General features: G+C 41.1%; 1 protein-coding gene across 8 annotated transcripts in view; it reads left to right on the top strand.

The window, feature by feature from the left end:
* mef2aa (myocyte enhancer factor 2aa) overlaps positions 1–21,930 on the top strand; it is a 53,105-nt gene that overhangs the window by 5,220 nt on the left and 25,955 nt on the right. For all 8 annotated transcript variants that reach the window (XM_067500674.1, XM_067500681.1, XM_067500678.1 and 5 more), the window contains exons 2-3: positions 9,587–9,803; positions 16,728–16,931. In XM_067500674.1, coding sequence (XP_067356775.1) covers positions 9,750–9,803; positions 16,728–16,931 — 258 coding nt within the window. In that variant the 5' untranslated portion in view covers positions 9,587–9,749. The remainder of the gene's footprint in view (positions 1–9,586; positions 9,804–16,727; positions 16,932–21,930) is intronic.

Here is a 21,930-nt window from a genome sequence, read left to right as displayed (position 1 = left end):
AAGCTCGGTGTGAAGAAACTATGATATTACCAAGCGCTAAAATAGGCAACATAAAACATCAGTCGAAGCCTGCATTACTATTTATCTTGTTCCTGTTATGTTGCCGAAGATACTAAGGAGTAAAGTGTGCAGAACTGTTTATAACTTGCATGTGTAGTAAATGCAGCTGTAAGACTTGGGTGTCAGAGCTCCTACAGTGAGTCCATTGAATAAAAGTCCAGTAGCTGCTGGAAGGAAGAGTTGGCTGTCTTGCAGCTGGACAGACCCTGTGGCCCTCCCACGAGCTGCAGGAAGGAGCCCTGGCCTGTGATATCCTTGTTTTTCTGTCTGTCTGAGAAGCCATGTGAACCAGGACAGCTGCAGGGGATGTGATTCTTCTCTTTATTGTGTAGCACACATCACACATATGAACAGAGAAGGGAAGTGACCCAGCCCTCTCTGCTCCAGTCCACTGCAGGGCCCTCACTTGAAGTTCAAAGTTGTCTTCCTCTCTGCTTTTAGGGCAGTGCTCGAGCAGCATGAAGACCACAAGGCCCTGTGCTAGAGCACGAGTTTCCAAATTGTTGTAGATTAGACTGAGATACAATATGGGTTTGTGTTGTGTGCAGAATGAAGATGATGCCCACTTAAGGCGAAGCCACAATAGAGTCTTTAGGCTGTAGCAGTTCATTTATCATTTTAAAAGGTAACTGTTGCTCGTCTTTACCATTTAAGTAGGCCCCTTTTCAAAATCTCTGCACCCTCACAATCAATATTTATCGCTATTGAAACTTTATTTCAGTTAAAACTAGTCTTTTTGAATCCATTCCATCCATAAAGTATTGTCATTGCATCTCCCGTCTCTAGATCCCAGCTCTCTATAGTGTGACTGTGATTGTGTGTGAGGTGTTGAGTCTGCCCGCTGTTTGTGCATCTACCCGTCTGTCCTCTCGCCTTCTCCCAGTCCACTTTCCATCTGTGTGCCGTAGGCTGCAGATCTAGGTGAAAATGGTGTAGCGCTTCCACCAGCTTACTGTTCCCAGCCTGTATTCATGTCAGACTGTGTTGTTCTTCTTTCCATCCTCCCCTCAACCTCTGTCACTGGTCCAACTGCCAGGGGTGTTCAGAACATATATGGGGGTTGATGAGTTGAGGGGGCGTGGGCGGAATCCGCCTCAGGACCAGAGACTATCAGCAAACAGTTTGACTGAAAAGATTCCTGGAGAGGCGAGCAGGAGCAGGGCCTGTGGGGGTCTCTCTCACTTTCTTTGTCTCTGTCTATCTCCCTCTCTCTCCATCACTGTGTTTGCGCACAGCTTTCATGTGACAGCTAGCACACATCATCTGATTTGGGAACAACTGGGGGCTGTAGCTGCAGAAATGCCCCTTAGATTATTTGCTTGCTGAATGCCAGTCATTTATGTCCATAGATATTCAAATTAGGATAGATGAGAAAAAGAAAAAATGTTTCCCTCATCTTTCAGATTGAAGTCAGTTTACCAAGTATTATAAGTAATAAAGAAATTGTGATTTTCCTTGCACATTTGTTGACCCATCTGCCCTTTGAAAACAGGGCGGATAGGCTGTTGTTAATATTGCTGTTTACTGTCAAAACACATCATTCTCAAAGTAGAGTCAAAACTTGCATCAATTGTTCAAAGTGAAAACTGTCCCCTGTGTAATGTTTCACAGACTTATAGTGCAATACCATAAAAGCCACAGACAAACATTTTAGACACAGATTGTATACATTTTCCTGCAACTTCAGCTTCTGTGTGTCATACTGTATTTTCAGAAATGGGTGAGCAGTTGCTTTATTTAAAATGTTGTAAATGAAATGAAATGTGTGAATCACACGTCTGTAAGAGATCATTAAAAGACTAATTCTGTAACATAAAATTGTAGGGAAAAAAATCAATGCTACTTTAGCTAGCCCCTCTCACTGTTATTATGACTCACGGCCATCCTCACTGCTCAGATTGCATAAACCTTTTATGTAATGGAACACTGTGGGAAAGAGGCATCGAGTGGAAGATAAAAATGGGAGGAGAAAATCAAATATTTATTCTGAGCTTTTTACATTTTTTTCCAATAAAAGGAAGCCATTCTCTGAAGGCGGACAGCAATATAATCAAAAACTATATGGACTACATATATCTGTACTAAGAACCTTTGTTTATTTATGTAGTTAAATCTGCCTGCTGATATTCAAACACTGAGGGAGAATTGAATATCTGGAATCTCAGTGTCTAATCTGGGTCCTCGGTGTTTCCAAAGAAGTGTTGAGATGAGTTAAATGCACCGCTGCTGCTGCTGAGACACATTATGCATGATGTCCCTAATATCCTTACTCTGTGGATTCCCCCTGGAGGAAGATCTTGGTTCATCTTTAGTGTTTACCATTTTTGAGTTGTGGCCTGTGCAACATCAAAAGGCTGCCATGGCACTTAACACAGCTTGCAGGTTTCCTTGGAGAGCGGGGGACTGTCGCTCCCTATGGTGTTGGCATTATTACTGTTCCCTGATGAGATGCCCATCTGAAGATAGACAACCATTCCAATGGACACATGTCATTGTACCATATTAAACTGTAATGCTATTCAAATTTATAAACCTCTAGGACCATGCATGCATTTGTTATTTTACAAGAGTGCTTGTGTACAAATGTTTAGAAAAACAGGTTAGGTGAAAAAAAAGTCTCACGGTGACAAGCAATAAAGTCATCAAAAGTAAAAATAAAACTAATTGATATATGAATATCGTGTGACTTTGTTAATTAGAGCGCAAAATGTGACACAGGAAGTGCTGGATACTGAAATACCACATCACGACAGTGACTTGTTTAACTGTCTTATGGAATGTGGGTAATAGAGGTCTTTTACTTGTTTGACCAGCAGTCAAACATAAAGCAAAGAGTTAGCCAAGCCAGGCTATTGTATTTTAAGACATAGCATGACATACTGTAGGCAACTGTAGGTTTGGCAAATTAGAATTTTTTCCAAGGCTCAAGATTTTAACATTAGAGAAAATCCTCAGGACACAATGATACACTATATTATTCAGTGCTACTAAGACTAAGACTAAATATTTTTCAAAAACCTTAATGCTTAGCTCTCTGATGCAAATGTAATGATAATGAGAAGCACCAACTCGAGCTAAAAGGAAACTATAGCAACTGTACTGTACCATCTATGATTTCTTAGTTGTCAAGCACATTCATTTTTAATGAGACATAATTCATCACCCTATCTTTGCATTGAGGAAGTTATCGTAATTTTCTTTGTTCATAAAAGTTTTACTAAAATCTGCATCCAGGGATTTACCTTGAGGTGAAGAGGAGCTTTTCTACATGAAATGGATATAACAGTTAGGAGAGGGTCATCTCTTTATCCTTGAGAAACTGAGAATCCATTCATTGGCTGGGCTTGAAAACCTGACTGACGCAAATGGATCAGTGGGAATAGAAGTGTCCCAGCAGTAATTATGTTACAACGCCGCTGCCACACACTACCACAGAGGTGGGATGGGATGGGCGCAGGGTGCTTCTTTTAGTCTTGTTTCCCTTACATCTTTCCACATAGTTAACACAGTCATACTGTCTTCTCTCTCCCTCTGTGTCTGATTTTCCCTCCCTCATTCTCTTGTTTTTGTTCTGTCTCTCTCTTTTACACATACACACACATTTGTTACAGAACTCAAACACACATGAAGTGCAGTGGAAAGTCTCTGACTAAAATTGATCCTATTCTGTCAAGTGAATGTCTCATTGCTTTGTTGAATGACTCTTAAAGTAAGGTAAAAGTTGGTAGCTGATCATGCCACCTATTTGTCACTACTAGCCTCTAGATCACCACCACTGCCTGTGCCTAAGGCTAAAGCAAAATGTCTTTTCCATTTGTTTCCCGAGTGTTCAGACTCTGTGGCCCTAAGCCAGTTTTGCTTCACAGCTTTGAGTCAGTTATCAAGTCACAGTTAAAATTTATAAGCAATATTGTTTTAGGCCAGTTTGTTTTAGGCCATCGCAGGGCTACCATTGCCATGATTTCCAATTTCAGAAAATGGTTCCATACATTGACACGTGTTGTCTCTTTCCTGAAAATGAGAGAGGAGCACTGAGCAATGGCTTGGTGTACTATATCACCAGACAAGGGTTCGTTGCCCAACAAAAAGAAGACGACGAGAGAAATATGAATTCATATTGCTTTTCATAGGCAGTAGAACATTGTAAAGTACATGATCCTATTGCTTGCATGTATCAACAGAAACATGCAGGGGATGGAGATGGCACGCTAGTGCTCCACTGTCCCACTGACTTTTGCTGAACGATACTGTTGTGCCAAATGTGTACATTGCTTTGACAAATGTTCGTAGATCGTGAAGAATGATAGTGAAGTTTCAAGAAATGAGCCAAATCTGTTGAGAAAAACTGCTAGAAAAAAAGAGTCATGAAATTAATATAATGTCAAAGACGTTTTCCCATGAAACCCCGAGGCACTTAGTCAAAGTCACCTTGCACAGTCCTCTCATCCCCTGACAGTTGTATGAGAGAGAGTTGGAGGATGTCTGTCTGGTAGTGTTGTCAGCATATGATGTCTTATGGTTATTGTTTGTTATATCCACTGATTGTCATTCAGATTTTGCAGATTGGATATATGTCCAGTATTTATCGGAAGAGTCACAACATTTCTATTCATTTGGCTGTGTAACTTGGCCCATGGTGAAACATTTCCTCGACGAGAACAGGTTCATCCGTGGGGGTTTCTTTGCTTTTGATGTCATTTTGGAGGTGATAAGTAGCTTTCTGTCTCCTGGTCCCCGTCTTACAGCACCATCCCCCAGCCTAAGCAAGGTGCTAGCAGCATGGAGGATTGTTTGAACTTGCATTGATCCAATGTGGGATTACAGCTGGGTCATTGGAGAGTTGGACTGAGCTACCAGTCATCAGGGCAGATTAACCACTTGCTGTCTGTTTGGCTGCCATTTCTCTCACTGTTCAGGTCACTGTCCCTCTAAACAATAAATTTTTTTGTATCACAGTTTATAATCTTAAGATTTTGGACAGGTTTTTCTTTTGTGCAAACATATATTTATTTGATTGTTTTTCTTTTAACACCTTCAGCATACTCATATCATAATCATTTTAGCCATTCCTGTAGGTGCTATTTACATCACTGTCTGGTATGAGCAATGTCACCCGAAGCAATGCTACAGAGGAAGGGGAAGTGCTGCAGAAAGTCCATGTTTTGCAGACTGCCCCACCTCGCTCTACATTTCTCAAAGCCTTCTTTTTCACTTTTTTGTTCACATGTCCTTGCGATAGCTCTTATTAATTATATCTTATTAGTTGCCTTGGAAACTGAGGTGAGGGTATGTATAACATGAGTTCAAAGAAAGAGAGAAAGGAAAAGCAAGAAATTATAAGAAAAAGAAAGAGAGAAAGTAAGAAGTGGGGGGTTGAAAAGATGGGATGGAGAAAGTGGTTGTTGAGGGATCAGCCGTGTGTCAGATTAACATCAGGAGACATTAACACTAGTTATGCTGCTGGGGCCACAATCCTGCCTTTCACTGCTGGAGAGGGAGATAAGCGCACTCTCACAAAAGGGAGGAGAGAGACAGAGAGAGCATGAGAGGGCTGGCTTGCCTCCACTCCCCTCAGGCCAACAGCCCCATTTACAGGTACAGCACCTCCTGATGAAAGCAAGAACAAAGACGTGGATGTTCATTTCCTATAGCGCTGGTGTCAAGGCTCCATTGAAACAAATTGGTAAAACTGTGGATTTAGGCTGCTAAGCATAATGCCTCTCTGCCAGAAGCTACTGTAATCCTAACGAGCCACAGTGTTGACACTTTGAGTTCGATACACTTAAGAACGTTGTCATAGATTATTTCACAGAATCTCCATATCAGTGCACATCAGATTACTGCATGAGGCTTGCAACCTATGATGTATATGGACTTGTGTTCTGAGCTCTGTGACTAATTTTTATGTAACTGGTGGAGTGTTCGAAGAACACTGAAGGTGTCTAATTTACTAATTGTAAAGTGAGTGGTTGAAAGCAGCATGTGTACACGTCATCCAGCCTGTGTAATGATCCTTCCAGTAAACATAATAGGCACACAGAGCAAAGCCACTAGAGATGAGCCTTTGTTGTTGTTTAGTCTCAAACTTACAGTCAGGAGGGTAATAAGGGGAAGGATCAGAGGGGAAGGTTGTCCCCAAGGTGGTCCCGCCCTTTCTTTCTCCCTCTGACTCGCCCGTAGAGGGCATGTAGAAGGGTCCTGAATAACAGGAAGTGGAGGGGCAGGAAGTTGAGTCTTTTCTGCCCACGGTCTGTGGTAGGATACCGACTAACCCTGACTTGCACAGGAAGTGCAACTGTCACGGCTGCGCTCAAGTCTTTGGCTGGTGTCCATCACCTTCAAAGCAGTGGAGACTTGCTTACCAGATGTAGTGGTTGCTTCTTTAACACAGGTCAGTCAGGATGAATAAACCTAATGTATTAGATTTTATTCAGACATTTGAGATGTACAGTAGTACATAATCGTGGTGATTAAGCTAGTATACTTTAATTACATTATACATGTATTGAGTAACACTGGCCTCATTTTTCTTCATAATGTAAACATAAATCTAGTATATAACACATTTTATATAGAACAACAGTTGAGGGAATAATGCCTCAACTTTATGTGAACAAAGGCTTACAGGAGGGGGATGAGGAGATTGTGCTGGGTCCAGTAATCACACTAGGAATCGAGCATGTTTTATTGATTGTGAAAGGGCCATGCCTGTCACCAAGTCGCCCAGTGTCTCTATGGTCCATCTTAAAGGAGGAGGAGGCTGACGGGCCCTCCTGTCATTTGACCAGTCTTACGCCTTGTCACAGTAGATCATTGCAGCTCAGGGAAGAAACAATTCTAATGCCCAGGTGTGTGTGTGTGTGTGTGTGTGTGTGTGTGTGTGTGTGTGTGTGTATATATATATATATATATATATATACTCTGTGTGTATATATATATATATATATATATATACACACACACACACACACACACACACACACAGTATCTTTCTATGACTGCATGTGGGATGAATAAATTGACTTTTGTCAAGACCAGTGTGGCGACATATTCTCTGCACATTGATTTATCAGATATAACTGTTTGGTAAGCATCTTTCAGAAGTGCTGGACTGGTTTTTATCATAGTGGACCAGGTGCATATACAAAAGTATTTTGAAATACAGTGTAATTAAATGATGTTTTACAATATGGCTGCAGTAAGTCAAGATGTTTTTACTCTAATTTGCTTTTTAGGCTTTTTAAAGGCTTTTTAGCCTTGTATTGTTCGAAAGTTTTATGAATTCCTTCAAGGACTGTCACACCATCAGGTTTTTCCTAATCGACTGTGCTGCGGTTTTAATGTTGTTGTGAACAGGCACAGAGTTTACAAATAAGCGCTGAACTGCTGTGATCAGACATATTTAGATCTGTTGCTGCTATAGTTATAGTTATCTCTTTATCTCCCGGGTTTACACACACACACACACACACACACACACACACACACACACACACACACACACACACACACACACAAACAAACAAAGAAAGGGCACATGATTTAGGGTATAAACAGATACTCTGTCCCAATCTAGCTCTTAAGAATTAGAGTGTCACACACAAACATGTACTTTGCCACAATGCAGACATTGTTTTCCTAATCTGAACATCTTCTGCCATGTTGATCTGGGTTGTGGTGCCAGCTAAAAATTTTCCATTTAATTCTGGAAATTTAAATTTAGCTATTTGATCTACAATGAGGTGGCAGTGGCTCAAAACCCCCAATCCCAAAGCCCTTCCACATCCCCAGCCGTGCAGTGCCGGTCCCGAGTAGAAATTGGGGAGGGTTGCGTCTGGTAAAAACTGTGCCAAATCAACATGCGGAAAAATGATCTGCTGTGGAGACCCTGAACTCACAGGATAAGCTGAAAAGACAAAAAAAAAAAAAACAAAAACAACAGGTTGTTTTTGACTAACTTTTAATGTATGTGGACACTAAAATGGGTTTAGGAGTTTAGCACACTTGGAGTCTGAAGTCCCTCTTTCTTTAGCTTTGTTGTTATACTAAAATCAAACTGCAGCATTTTGGGGAAGCAGATATAGATTGGTATATTTGACGGGGCACATTGCTTATGTCACATGCATCACTGATGAACACATTTATGTATTCACACTCTCAAAGAGCAAATCGTATTATGGTCACTTCAGACCAGCCTGAGAAGATAATTAGAGATTAGTCCAACTTAGATAAGCTCCTCTAAACCAATGGATAAAACTCTAGGATTCTTGAACAGGTGCACGGAAGTTCAGAGAAATTAGTAAAACCACCACAATTCAACAGAACAGGCAGAATTAACTTATATATTGCTTGAGAAATCAAAAACTTCCACAATATATTAACTACACACTGTATAAATTCACAGTGAATTCAGCAGAAATCCTCAAGTTGCAGATTTACTTAATAGCTGTGGAATGATCACTTTTTACACTGCTGAGGTTTTTAGGTAAATTTTGAGGAGTTCTGTTTGTACCTGCTGAACTACTGCTAATTCACACTGCTTCACCAATTTCTACGAGAAATGGTGAATGAAGAATAATGTCGTCATACTTCCTTGCCTGTTGTGATGTGGTTTGGGGAAATTCTTAGTGGGGGTTCAGGCGGTTGCTTTCCTGGCTCAGACAACCATGTGTGGGTAGTTAGTGAGGTGATCTCAGTCAAGTTTGACTGCAGTGGAGCCCCGATTCAGACAGCCAGACACCATAATGCCAGTCCATCTGTAACCCATAATGACTGTGTGCCACTGGAACTGGTCATTTTTGTTTTCACTGCTGATTTGGCCCCTGCCTTCTTGCCTCACAACTGCTGACTGCATCTAATGGCTCAAGTTGTTAACCTTTCTGCATTTGTAGTCATTGGAGAAATGTACTTGTTTAGATGTTTTCTGTTTGCTGGTGTAAGTGTTGGATGCACCTCCAGGGACAGGGATAAATCTCTTCTTGCAGAGAGGCAGAGACAGAACAGAGATAGATGTCCCCTCGAGAACAGTGTGGACCGAACCACTGGTCAGGCTACAATCCCATGAGGGAATATGCTTCCCACCATCGTTATCCCCTCAGGCTTCTCTCGGAGTCCAGGACATTTCAACTACAGTCAAGTCCAGACTGTGCGCTCTCTTAATCATTTCAAGAACAAAGCTGGCCTTGGGGTGGTCCAGCTCAATAGAAGCTGTTATTTTTCTGCAGACAGGAGCAGGTAGAGAAATTCTGTCAACAGTTCAGTACAACTTCTCAGTGTAGCTGCTGCCCTGTAAGTGTCAGGTCGTCTTTAGCTGACTTCAGTTATAGTTCAAGTGTAGTAGCCGAGGAGATAAGAGCTCACCATGTGGGTACCATACTTTCTGAATGCGCTTGACAACGGAAAACAGAGCCCTCCTCTACTTTGAAGTGCTTAAGAAGACATTGTAAGTGCTAAAGTTTTTTTTCTTCCTTTCTCTTCTCACTATGTCTCTCTCTATTTCGCTCTTTCTCTTTTGGTCCTCTTGTAGATTGTGGTGTGGTCTGCCAAAGAGCAAAGAGTTTACCAAGAAGAGTGAAGAAGCACGCACAAGACGAGGGGGTTGTTGCGCGATGTGCTAGAAGAGTGGAGGAAGAAAGGTTGTTGTTTTCTGATATTGTTGAAGTGTCAGAGAAACCGGAAAGGACGCAGCCATGGGCCGGAAGAAGATACAGATAACGAGGATCATGGATGAGAGGAACAGACAGGTGAGTGTAAAGTTTTATGCACATATTGGCTTTTTCAATAAGTGTATATTTAGTTTTGATCTTAGAAGAAAGTCTGCCCTGTACCTGTCCAAGGTTGCAGTTTTCTTTCCTGTCTTGGACCTGAGTTCTGCCGCTGTCATGGTGTGCATGGATCTGAACAGACATAACTCCCTCCCTAAAGTCCCGTCTGGCTGAACAGGGACCATGACATTTCTTTGTCAGTGCGGTCATATTTACAGACATGATTCCCCTGCCACCCTGCAATTTCTGCCAGAGAAGTTGATGAGGCAGCAGGAGAGCTTGGCTGCATCAGGGGCCTCATGGCGTGGGAGTGAACTGAGGGTAGCGAGGAACACAGCGGTCCGCCTGTGGCCACCCCACACTGCAGGGCTTGTCCCCTGGCCTGGCAGTATGGCTGGGCCCCTTAGCTGTAGCTCTATGTGTTTGCAGCTGTTTGGTAGTAATTAGGAGCAGCCACTGTACCACAGCACCCTCTCATTTGCAGGGTGGGTCAGCAGGACACACAGCGCCCTTCTCTGCTTTGCCTACACTGGTCCAAGCCAGCCACAGAAAGGGAAAGGGCTGGAATTCACTGTCTGCTCACGTTAAATATACAGTAAACCCCTAAACAGGAAAAACACTGTACAAAACAGTCTGGAATAACAGATTTGGGTATCTAAAGCAGGAAGGCTGGGTCAGTTTCTTTTTTAGCTATGCTCCCTTTGATTTAGGAGCTAAGTTGAGGAACTGTGAGCGTAGTTTTTGACAAATTATACCAATTAATGAAGATGCATAGGTTTCCCATACCAAGTAGAACACATCTTGTTAACACCTCCTCAAAATATAATTTGCGTTCCTACACAGGTGGAACAAGATTTTGCTGTGCTCACAGAAATATAATAGAGGGACAGTAGTGTTTCCTCTCCTCTGGGTATTAACATGATACGTTACTAGCCAATCCGTACACTAACAGTGTCTCTGTCTGTTACTGAGAGGCTAGCAGTTCAGAGAAGTGCGAAGAAAAAATCCACACTGTGGGCCAATTAGCAGTATAACACCTGGCTCTGAGTGGGATCCAAACAGGAGGGCAGGAGAGAAATCACTCCTGGCGTATTGGTGTTATCCACACTGTATGCACTGACCTATGACATCACACAAATAAAAGAAAGAGGGAGTAATACAGGGAAACAGGTTAAATGGTAGGTGAGCAGGTTAAACCTTTGAGTGATCCACTCTTTTCAATGCATACAGTATATTAAGGGAATGAAGGAAGAGATTTAGCTTAATTGTTGTGGAAGCAAGTGGAGCTGCAGAGAGAGACGTCGGTAATTATTACAGTGTCTCCCAAAGTCTAATGATTGCATCAGATTTTAAATGTCTCACTGTATAATTTGTAGGAAAGTTTATCAGCAGAATGCAGGCATTTCAGGTCGCATTTAGTTGGCTTTAGCTGGCTCAGCAGAGAATCTGCTATGACAATAGGCCGCTGCACTAAAATAAAGCTTTGGCGTTAAGTGATGTATGCGTGTGTATCCTTCTGTCTCTTTTTTTCTGTGGGCCATGAAGCACAAAGTGCCATCTCCCTGGGGCGCGCACCTAACCAAAGGGGAATAGCAATTAGCAAATGGTTGAATCTTTATCTGCACCTCTCTCCTGCTAGCTATACACACGTTTAGCATTAAAATGAAGGAAGTTCTTAAGTGGTCTAATTAGATAGTATTGCTATATGGAATGTTATGTGGGGGGGCAACAGAGGCTCCCTTGCTTTATCACTGTAAGTGCTTTAAGAGGGCTGTTAACCTTTCCGGATTTATAACATGGAGTGTCGCACAGGCTGAGAAGGTCTCTAACTGCACATTCAATCAGGAATTGTTAGCACAGAGTTTAGACTCTATTAGTACAGCAACAGAACTTAGCTAATATATATATATATATATATATATATATATATATATATATATATATATATATATATATATATATATATATATATATATTATTTTCATGTATTTGTCGTTGCAGTAACTACACAATTTAAAGTAGTAAAGTATGATAAAACTGAAATTAAAACACTCAATTACAATAGTTGCATAGTGTAAGTAATACTTTTTTGAGCCAAACTTTTAGTTTGCTAGAAAGTGTGTGTCTCTTCTGTGTCACCTTGCAGGGGCGTACAAAATGAGGCATGAAGGCAACAGAGGTACTGTCAGGAGTCAGCTCTTGAGCCATGCCCACAGCAGCAGATTCATCACCCAGACTTACATGCTGATTGTCAATGAATGCTAGATAACAACCAACAATGTAGGGCAACACTGCCCTGATTTATTCCCCTCATTTACAGTATTAACAATAACTATTACGTTTTTGGACACATACAGAGACCTATACATCACAGACTGGTTTGTTTTTTTACAATCTCTAACAGTAGACGTGGATGCACCATTGAACTTTGGGCTTCAAAAAGAGATGAGTGCCTGCTCACAAAATAACAACAGCAGAGCCATTTGCACTTATTGAGCGTATTAGGCTTTTCAGCTACTTCTCAGAGCTGTTGTCATGGTGCGTGTCAGTCTACAGGGGGAATGATGGAGGAGAAGGGAGGGTACACATTAGTCTTGTGTGTTATTGTAGGAAATAGCATGGTGTAGCCTAGTGTGAGGTGTATAGTGATGTCCTCTGGATGCCATTAAGTGGGCTCACTGGGGGTAATTGCCCAAGTCATTAAAAGTTTGATGATTTTGCTGCTGGGTGGAGGGTTGCCTGCCCTTGCTGTGGCTCATTTTGGATTTTGCGCTGGCACGTCAGATGCCTCTGGGCAAAGAGCAGCTTTCTCTCTCTTACTTTCTCTCCAGGGAGCAACACAGCGCAAACCTCCAATTTTTCAGCCTTCACCCATTCCTGAAGTTGTGAACAGTAATCATTATATTTTTGACAGGTAAAGACCTTGTTGATAGACAATGGAAAGAACAGAGGGACACTGTTGAATTTGACAGGCAGTGCATATATTATAACTGTTCAACATGAATCTGTGCTAAAGAAGCACAGGATTAAGTCAGCTGCTGTTGAGTCTAATGGGGAGCTCTGCCTGGTAATGTATGAGTACAATGCTCACCTTTTTAGATGCAGAATTGTTTATAAATTCGCATCACATCGTGTCAAGTAGCAAAGGATCAATAAATTAAACAAGTCAGTTTTTCTTAGATGGCATCATTCTTGTTACAGATGACAGATATATTTCTAGGAAACCTACTTAACTTAAGTGTCTTTTTTTTTTTCTGCTAAACGGGATCAGTCATGGCTACTGTAGGTTTCAAGGTCAATCCCATCCAGTCGACAGTGCCTTTGTGCCCTCAGTTGTCCACATGGGCATCCTGGGGCTGTCCTCTCTCCCAGCAAGAGCTGATCCATGCAGACAGTTGCAGTGGCCCTGGCCTGTCTCCTAGCCCCACACACTGTGGCATCGCATAGCCAGGGCAGCAGCTACAGGGCCTGGGTCACTCTGCCAGCTGGTGCCACACCTCTCTGTCTGTCAAGCCCGCTCTCATGTCTGCCATGGGGGCTGTCAGATGTGACGTGAGGTTCTAACATGGCCACTAGCTCCTCGCCCCTCTGAAGGTGTTAGTAACTCGGGCATCTCTTGCCATGCCCCAGTCACAGCTGCACTCTCAGTCCCAGATGTCTTGTTTGTCATCTTGGCACCTCTGCCTGAGGATGGACATTGATAGACCCTTTGATTGGCACTTCAGCTCTGTGGGGATGTGCGTGGCTGGGCTTGGTGTAATGCATTAGATATATTGTAGTAAAAACTTTAATGTGTCTAGTGCACGATGAAAACAATAAGACAGAAATTGTGTGTAGCATGTATGTTCATCTAGAATTTGTTCATTTCAGGACAAAATGTGCAATTTTCCATATATATTGAAGGTTGCACTTGCCCCAGATATCAAATAACATTTCCCTTTATACAATTAAAGTAATTGTATTTTACCAGCAGAGCTGATTTGTTTAATATCAAACATACAATTATCACTATTGAGCCCAGTTTCGAGAGGAGATTATGGATGTTGCTTTACTAGTACTTTTGAAATTTTTATTCCATTTCCTATCAGTGACTAATTTAAGCTAATCAAGTGAATCTGCAGCGTCTCTTAGGCAAATATAGCACCCTTTTCTCTGCTTGATCACCACTGTTTAGAGCCTTGGTAGCTAGCGCATACATAAAACTCACACCAAAGTATTAAAAAAGTCTTAATTCTTAATTACAGTCTTAAAGCTCAGTAAAACTGGTTTTGGTGGCAGGGCAGGTGCAAGAGATTGCAAATGGAGAAAATGTGAATTGAGAGCAGAGTTACTAAGCATTTCTGACATTATGCAAGTGTCTTAAAAGGTCAGAGTGTTCAGCCCAGCACAGTCTAAATAAATGCTAGTGTGGTCACTGTTCTGTCAGGTATTGTGGGAGTTGTTATAATGACCTTATCAAAAGCAGAGGAATTGGGAACCTCTCTTGTTTATTGAGAGTTTCAAGGTGGCCTATCTTCTCTTTTTTTTTTCTCTGACATTTGATGTTCAGAACAGCTGCAAGATGCATGTGTAGTGTGTGTTACAACACAGCTTAATAGCTCTAAGGCTAATCCTGTCGTTGTGAATTGCATGAATTAGTCAGGGAGCTAGACTACAAGTATACCAGAACTTATTGTAGGAGCGACACAAATTTTTTGAAACCACATCGCGTATCTTTGTGGGTGACATTGACTTGGTGAACCATAGGAAAGCTCAGCCAGTGAACCTCCCACTTGACCTCAAGGATGTCTGTGGTTTTCCACTGTCTCACCAGTTACCCCAGAGAAGATGTGGGTGGGTGGAGTTTGAATTTGTATTGTGTCATGGCTTATCAAATGAAACTATCCAATAGGGGACAAATCTGGCAAAATTGTCCAATATAGCTCACTTCTTTTTCTACTAAAGGTAACAGCATAAGTAGAGATGAGTAATGTGGCTGTCACCTTTAATGGCAGTGTGAACAGCAGCTGGCTTTTGTAGAGGTACTGTGTCTGTGGCAGCGGCAAGGACCAAGTCTCAGTGCTGCTGCTGAGATTGAAATGAAGTGGTGCCTGGGTCAGCAGCTCTGCACTCAGCACTCTGCCATGCATCCAGGTGGAACAAAGTCCTGGCTCAGCGTCTCATCCTGGGCTTCCTGCTGAAAGGTGACATCTCCCTGGCTTAACAGCCGCATTCATCTGCTAAAAGGCATACAATTTGTTAATCATTTTCCCACATTACAGTTCCTGTTTTCCAGTTGGTTAGGCAAACAAACAAATATGCAAGCAGGTAAATGGAGTGGGCAGCCTCAGTGTTTAGCCAGAAGAGGCTAGTATTGGTTGGTTAGAACAGCCGGTACTCTGACTGGGTAGAAACAGACCTGAGACTGGATTACATGCATTATGTCCCTGTCTGCCTCCATGCAATGATCCAACTCGAGAAAATCATCCGAAAGTCCACGCACAAAATCACACAATGCTTTTTCTGTGCAGCCAAACTTACTCAACACATAAGATATGTGTCTATGATTTGCAAGGAAACATGTCATTTGATTCACCTCCTCCTGTATTTAAATCTTTTTATTTCAAGAAATATAATTTTAGAATTTGTTTTGTCACATGAGCTCCGCTAACATTTGTGCATTGAGTAGAATAACACATTTGGCGGGACTCCTCTCTGTCTAGAGCTGGAATAATTGTCCACTGTAATTACCTGTAGTATGGAAGATTTCAAATACATTTATCACAGTTGGAATGACCCGACTGCCTCAGACTATGCAACACATAAGATTATACTGCATTATAGCAGTTAAAATGGGGGTATAGCTGCAAGCTGTGACCAATTAAAGTTGAACAAAGCCAGCTCATCTGCTCAACTCCTCTCTTAGTAGGTCAGTGAAGCTGATGGAGAATACAGACACATGCACTCATTTATGGCTCTAAGCACAGCTTTTCCTGGCATATTCATGTGCCCCATTGTATTCTACACATTTAATAAGTCACTTGCAATAAAGAGAAACATAAAGAGGGATCGTTTCAAATTTACAAATGTAAAACTATTTTCTGGAAACAACCAAATATGAGAAGAAAAGAGCTGCCTTTCCACCCTCCCTACATTTGAATAATGTTTTTCCCTTGAGAAATGACTGTAGCATACTGTAAAGAAGTGGTGTAACATAATGACATGTGCGTATGGGTCTGAGACAACCACAGAGACAGAGTTGCAGAGATGCAGGACATAAAGTCACTTTGCAGAGAGAGTTGCGTTACCATTGGAGTGATGTATGACCCGAAGTCCCATCTGAGGGCTCATGTTACGAGGCTTATGCTGCACAGCAGCGATAGCTTTCTGTATATGGAGTCAGGCCTGCAGTAATGTATGGACTCCTGTTATTGCCAAAGCTCTGACTCAGCTCACTGACTCGTGCCTCTATCGCTGACCTCTGGCCTGATAACTAGACATTTCAGACGTGCACTATGTTAGTGCAAGAGTCCCTAAAGAAGCAATAATCTTGTTATCTGTCAACTTGGATACAGTAACATTGTTGTAATATAATGACATTGTTAATCCTGTTATTTCTTTGACATAGCCTATTGTGTACATGCTCTAGATGAAAGTTTTATGTTTGTTTGTTCTGTTATTTTGTATTTTGTAGGACTTTTTTCTTCTACAGTGGCATTTTTACATGTATTGCGCTTTAACCTTAAGCAGAATGTGCGAATACTTCTTCTACTAATTGTAATTGTACAGCAAACATTGTATGCTCTCTCTTATAATAAAATTTGAAGGTAACACTGATGCATGTATAACTGCAAATATTTTAATTTTGTTCACTTGACTTTGATCTATTAAGGAGCTCATCAATGTTTTCTTTGTGTTCCTTAGGTTACCTTCACAAAAAGGAAGTTTGGCTTGATGAAAAAGGCCTATGAGCTGAGCGTACTATGTGACTGTGAGATAGCCCTCATCATTTTCAACAGCTCTAACAAACTGTTCCAGTACGCAAGCACAGACATGGACAAAGTGTTGCTGAAATACACAGAGTACAACGAGCCCCATGAGAGCAGAACCAACTCTGACATTGTAGAGGTGAGTGAGCGTCACTTTCTTTCTTTGTTAGGGGGAAAACTTCACAACTTTATACCTTATTAACTCAAGGAGACTGAGTTAATATGTTTTTATTTTTAACATAAAATATAACAATTTAGAAATTATGTTTTTTTTAAAGCTTGATTCAAACCATAAAATTAATTTAGCCTTAAAACAATTCTGCGAGGGTAGCAGACATACAACAGAGAGAAACAAGTAACGGTTTCCTTGTAGTCACCATTCTGATAGGGCACAGGAGGTCTGTGCTCCCTGATAAGTTCAACCGACGTGGAAAACCTATCTCTGTACATGCATGCACACAGTAGCTGCTGATCACCACTGTTTCCTATAGATACTGTACCTGTAGGGCTCAGTTCTCTGGTTATTCCTCATTACCGACAATCAGCCTGGTTTTTAGTGAAGATACGGTGTTTATTACATTCCATGCTGCTCTATGCAACTCAACAAGCATTTGGTTTTCCCGGCGCATCCTGCATGCCTGGTGACTAGCGGAAGAGTAAACCACTTGTTATGCCAGCATACAAAATTGTCAGCCAAAAGTGTAAAAGCCAAAGTAAATGAGAATGATTAGGGACACATCCTGTTCCAAACATCTTTCATTGGCACATGTGTAATTTCTGATCTTATTCAAGCTCTGCTTTAAGAAGCTGGTATCTTTTCACTGGTATAATGAAAGAACATACAATGTATATCAATGTCTATTGATAAAACCATTACACTGCTAGTATGAAATTACCCCTCTTATTTTATAGCTATTATTTAAAATACACTTTTGTGCACAAATACATTTTTAATTGACAATGTAGACTGCTGTATTGTCAGTGTTTACTGCCACCTGCCCACTAAAACGTGCAGCATTTTATTACAGCTACCCCATTAATACACATTAAGGGTTTAAGATGGGTGAGATTAAAAATTTCAAGAATCCTAGCTTTGGAAACGTCTTCCACTTGGAGGAATTAGTGAAATTACATGCAGCATAAAGGAGTCAGCTGTGGCCCATTATCTTTTATTCATGCTGCTACTGCTTGTGAATTACCTGCTTGGCAGAGCTGCAGAAGAGTGCTTTGGCATCCAGTAGAGTCATGCAGTCACTCCTCCATCAGGGGCCCTGAGAGCAGAGCAGGGGCTCACCTGCATAAAAAATACATGGATACATTCCTTACGTAACAGTGACCACAAAATTGTTTTTGCCGTGACTCTGAAGTTGTCTATTTAAAACAAGACTTTACTGAAAATGCAACAGCCCCAACCAGCATATTATCAAAATCATTATGGGGTTATTCACTGCCTTATATTATATATGTATAGATTATTTTGGTCATTCCCCTCAGACTGCTGTAGCACATACAGTATACTGTATCTGTTTGCCTATTAATGTATGCTTATGCATAGTGTAAGTGTGCATTATGTGTAACTTAGTGCATTCTGTAATGTAGCACCAGTGGTCCTATGCTGATTTCACACTTAGCCCTGCTGGCTACTGTCAAGGAAGCCGCCCCGCTGCACAAAAGATGAGAACAAGCCACTGTTGTCCCTGCTCACTCGGCCAGCATCTTTGTAGATATGCACAAATCCCTTGCTGCCTGCTGGCTACATGGTCAAGGTTCAGAAGTGAAGAAGCAGAGCAGAAATAATCAACCCAATCCCCTTCACAACCTCATCACACAACCCTACTATTTACTTGGCCAGGGAAAAAGCATTGGAAGTGGATGATTAAACGGGGAAGCTAGAGTTTGATCACATTTTGAGACACATTTTAATCTCAACTGTTTTGCTGACTGTGACTATTGATGAGCACGTTTATACTCGTGGTTCCCTACAGTTGTACAGATCCCCATATATGCCACGGAGGAGCTGATGCATTTGCAGTGTTGAAGCAGTGAAGAATCCACCCCTCCCCCCTCATCTATCTTCTGAAATGGGCCTCACATGAGGACACTTACACTGGACATGTATTCCAATTTTTAAATTGTGTTAAACCTAATTTTGCCATGCAAACAATCATGTGCTCGTTTGTTCAGTTTGGGAAGCCAGAAAAACCCTCTCCTACTTGTAGTTGGGAAGCTCATTCTGTGTGAGGATCTAAATCAAAGGTCACATTCCTGCTCAGTAGTACCATCTGTAGATAAAGGCTGAGCTGTGCAGTGTGGGAGAACAGTCTCCATGTTTTCCACAGATGGATGCATGCCTGGGCCACAGTTTGATAACCCAGTGGAGGGCTATGGACTTTGTCTCAAACTTGGCTCACAGTCCAAAGCAGAGCAGTAGGCTCAGAGTTTTTTCTCTTTGTGTGTGTTTGCGCATGTATGCATGTGTTGATGGTCTTAACCTTACCAACACTCCAGGCGACAGGTGAACTGTTGTTTGAAATCTCTCCTTCTATGCACTCACCTCTGTGTGCATCACACAAAGGTTGGGTTTATTATTTTATTTTTATTGTTTTGTATTATTATTTTCTTAAAAATCCAATCAGCATATTCACTTCTGTCTCAAAGTAATCAGTTTGGCAGCAGTGACATTTGGCACTTGAAAATTTGTAAAAGTTTGTGAGGACCTGAGCCAATGCCTTCTTCAGCATCTAAAGGATCAGACTCATCAACATACTGTAACTTTTACTTATGTGTTTTGTAATAGGATGTTGTTAGTGTGAACCAAGCTGAAAGAACCCGGCGTTGTTACTGTTACTGTGCATCCTTTTCAGTTCTGTTTATACCACAAATGAAAATGCTGCTGCTAGTCATTACATTAATCTAATAACATTGACTCGTCCTCCCCTTTTTGCTAGTGCTGCTAACGAGATTTTGCTCATGCTCGACTATCACCTCAAACCGTTCTCCTGCACACAGAAAGATCACTGTGTCTTATGGAGGAATTCTTGAAATCACACAGTAATGTCACAGGCATCATTTAGTGGTTGGTGGCCTCTTTCAGAAATTCTACACAATTACAGTATATAGCATAGATTAAAATAATCAGATTTGCAGGCACGCAGAACCAACATCAAGTCAAAATTTAATTGTATACTTATGAAATCAGGGATGTGACTAGGCTTTAACCCCACTGAGAATGCAATTCATAGTCAAAAACCATTGCCTTGTAATTGTAAATAAATGGACCTTCGGCCCAGAACTGACTTTTCACTGCTCCTTTTATGGCTTTTTTCCCTTAAGATTTGTGAGTGTAAACAACCTAAGATCATTCATAGGGAAATCCTCTTTATCTTCTTCATAATAAAGAGGGGTGGCTATTGTCACAGTGTCTTCAGGAAAACAGACAATCCCCTGTCTATTTAGGAAGGAACAGTCCTCCTCTCACAAGACTGCTACAGTAAGAGCAAATAAGCATAAAATTATCATGTTATTTCCATTAGGCTTTATTCCATGATCACTATCAACTTTGGTCATGAATGGAGCGGTATTAATCATTCAATAAGATATGTTAATTTCGACCATTACCGAATGCCAACCCTTGCGCCTTCATTTGATACTCACCCCTTTCCCTATTTGGTTTGTTTCACCCTGCCCTTTGCAGATTTTACAGTGAGAGAAGTTACATTCCTAATCACCATAATTAAAGGTTCATTTTATCATATGATGTATCTTATATTTTCACCAATTGGTGCATCAAACTTCAAAATGGCAATTTCTGTGACTTACAACTCAAAGAAAATAAATGTTACTACCAGTTATGGAATGAATCTCTTACAAAGCTCAGGGATGAATGTGCACCAGGAGTTTCAGACAGGGGATGTTTATGTTGTCAATCAAAGGCTGAGCAGTGATTAAGACTCATTTCTATCTTAATGAATGCAAATTGGCACATCTGCTATGGTGGGATAGCTGTCCAGACTCTTCAATTAGCATGATTGATCAATTATCCTCCTGCTGGTAGCTCACTGGAAATGGAGGCTGCAGAATAAAGTTGGGGTGGGGGTATAGGAAGAGAGATAAAAGATGCAGGAAAGAAAAGAACAGAAAACTGTCCAAAACCTTCAAACCTTCCAGTAAATCAGATTCTTTATTTGATTACGTGCTATCATCATACAGTAACACACATTTCTGAACATATGTCTAACAGAAAATGATAATTATAATCACTTTAATCAATATAATCATTTTATCTTTAAACTATTTTAAACTTTCTTTAGAAAAATATTTAATGCCAACATAAAGACCATGTGACACGTTTGGTGTAACACCAACATGATGACTATATAATAATTAGAAAACTCTACTGTTATCTGTATATCTATTTATCTACACACAAACACATACACACACACTTACTGGCCACTTACAACTGTCAGAAAAGTGATAACGAGAAGTAAAAATTCTACTATGTATTTATTATTGAGGTCATAGTGGGTGGAGGAGTCCTGGAGTGCATTATATTAAGAGGGGGTTCTAATGTTTTGGGGGGCCAAAACATCTCTCACTCACACACACACACACACACACACACACACACACACACACACACACACACACACACACACACACACACACACACACACACACACACACACGACTCACATCATATCTGCTGAAGTGTTCACCACTTCAAACAGTCCTTTTCTCTCCTCTTCAGTTACCATGTGTAGCACATTACCTCTTGTGGCTCTGCAGTAAGAACTGAGACGGACCATCCAGATTATAGCTAATACACTTTTTTTAAAGAGTTATTCCAGGACTCCAGGGTTTGTCTTTAGCTTAGCATCATCTCTAAATGAATTATTTTTCTCCCGAATCCTGTTATCTTCATGGGAAACTGCGAGAGCATCTCTGTTTGTATCTCAAAACATAAAGTAATTTACAATTTAAATCAAAGGTTTAAAAGATAAAGAGTAGCAAGCAGAGAGAAGCTATTAATCCATCCTCCTGTGTAAATAGGAGTACATCATTGTATTGCAGAAAGCGTACAGTTCATACACGCCGATATCTTGAACTGAATTTATGATAAATCACCCTCATACATG

The sequence above is a fragment of the Channa argus genome, chromosome 4 (assembly GCF_033026475.1).
Source record: "Channa argus isolate prfri chromosome 4, Channa argus male v1.0, whole genome shotgun sequence".
NCBI classification, from domain to species: domain Eukaryota; kingdom Metazoa; phylum Chordata; class Actinopteri; order Anabantiformes; family Channidae; genus Channa; species Channa argus.
The sequence above is the reverse complement of the archived record's forward strand: the minus strand, read 5'-3'. Positions and strand labels throughout refer to the sequence as shown.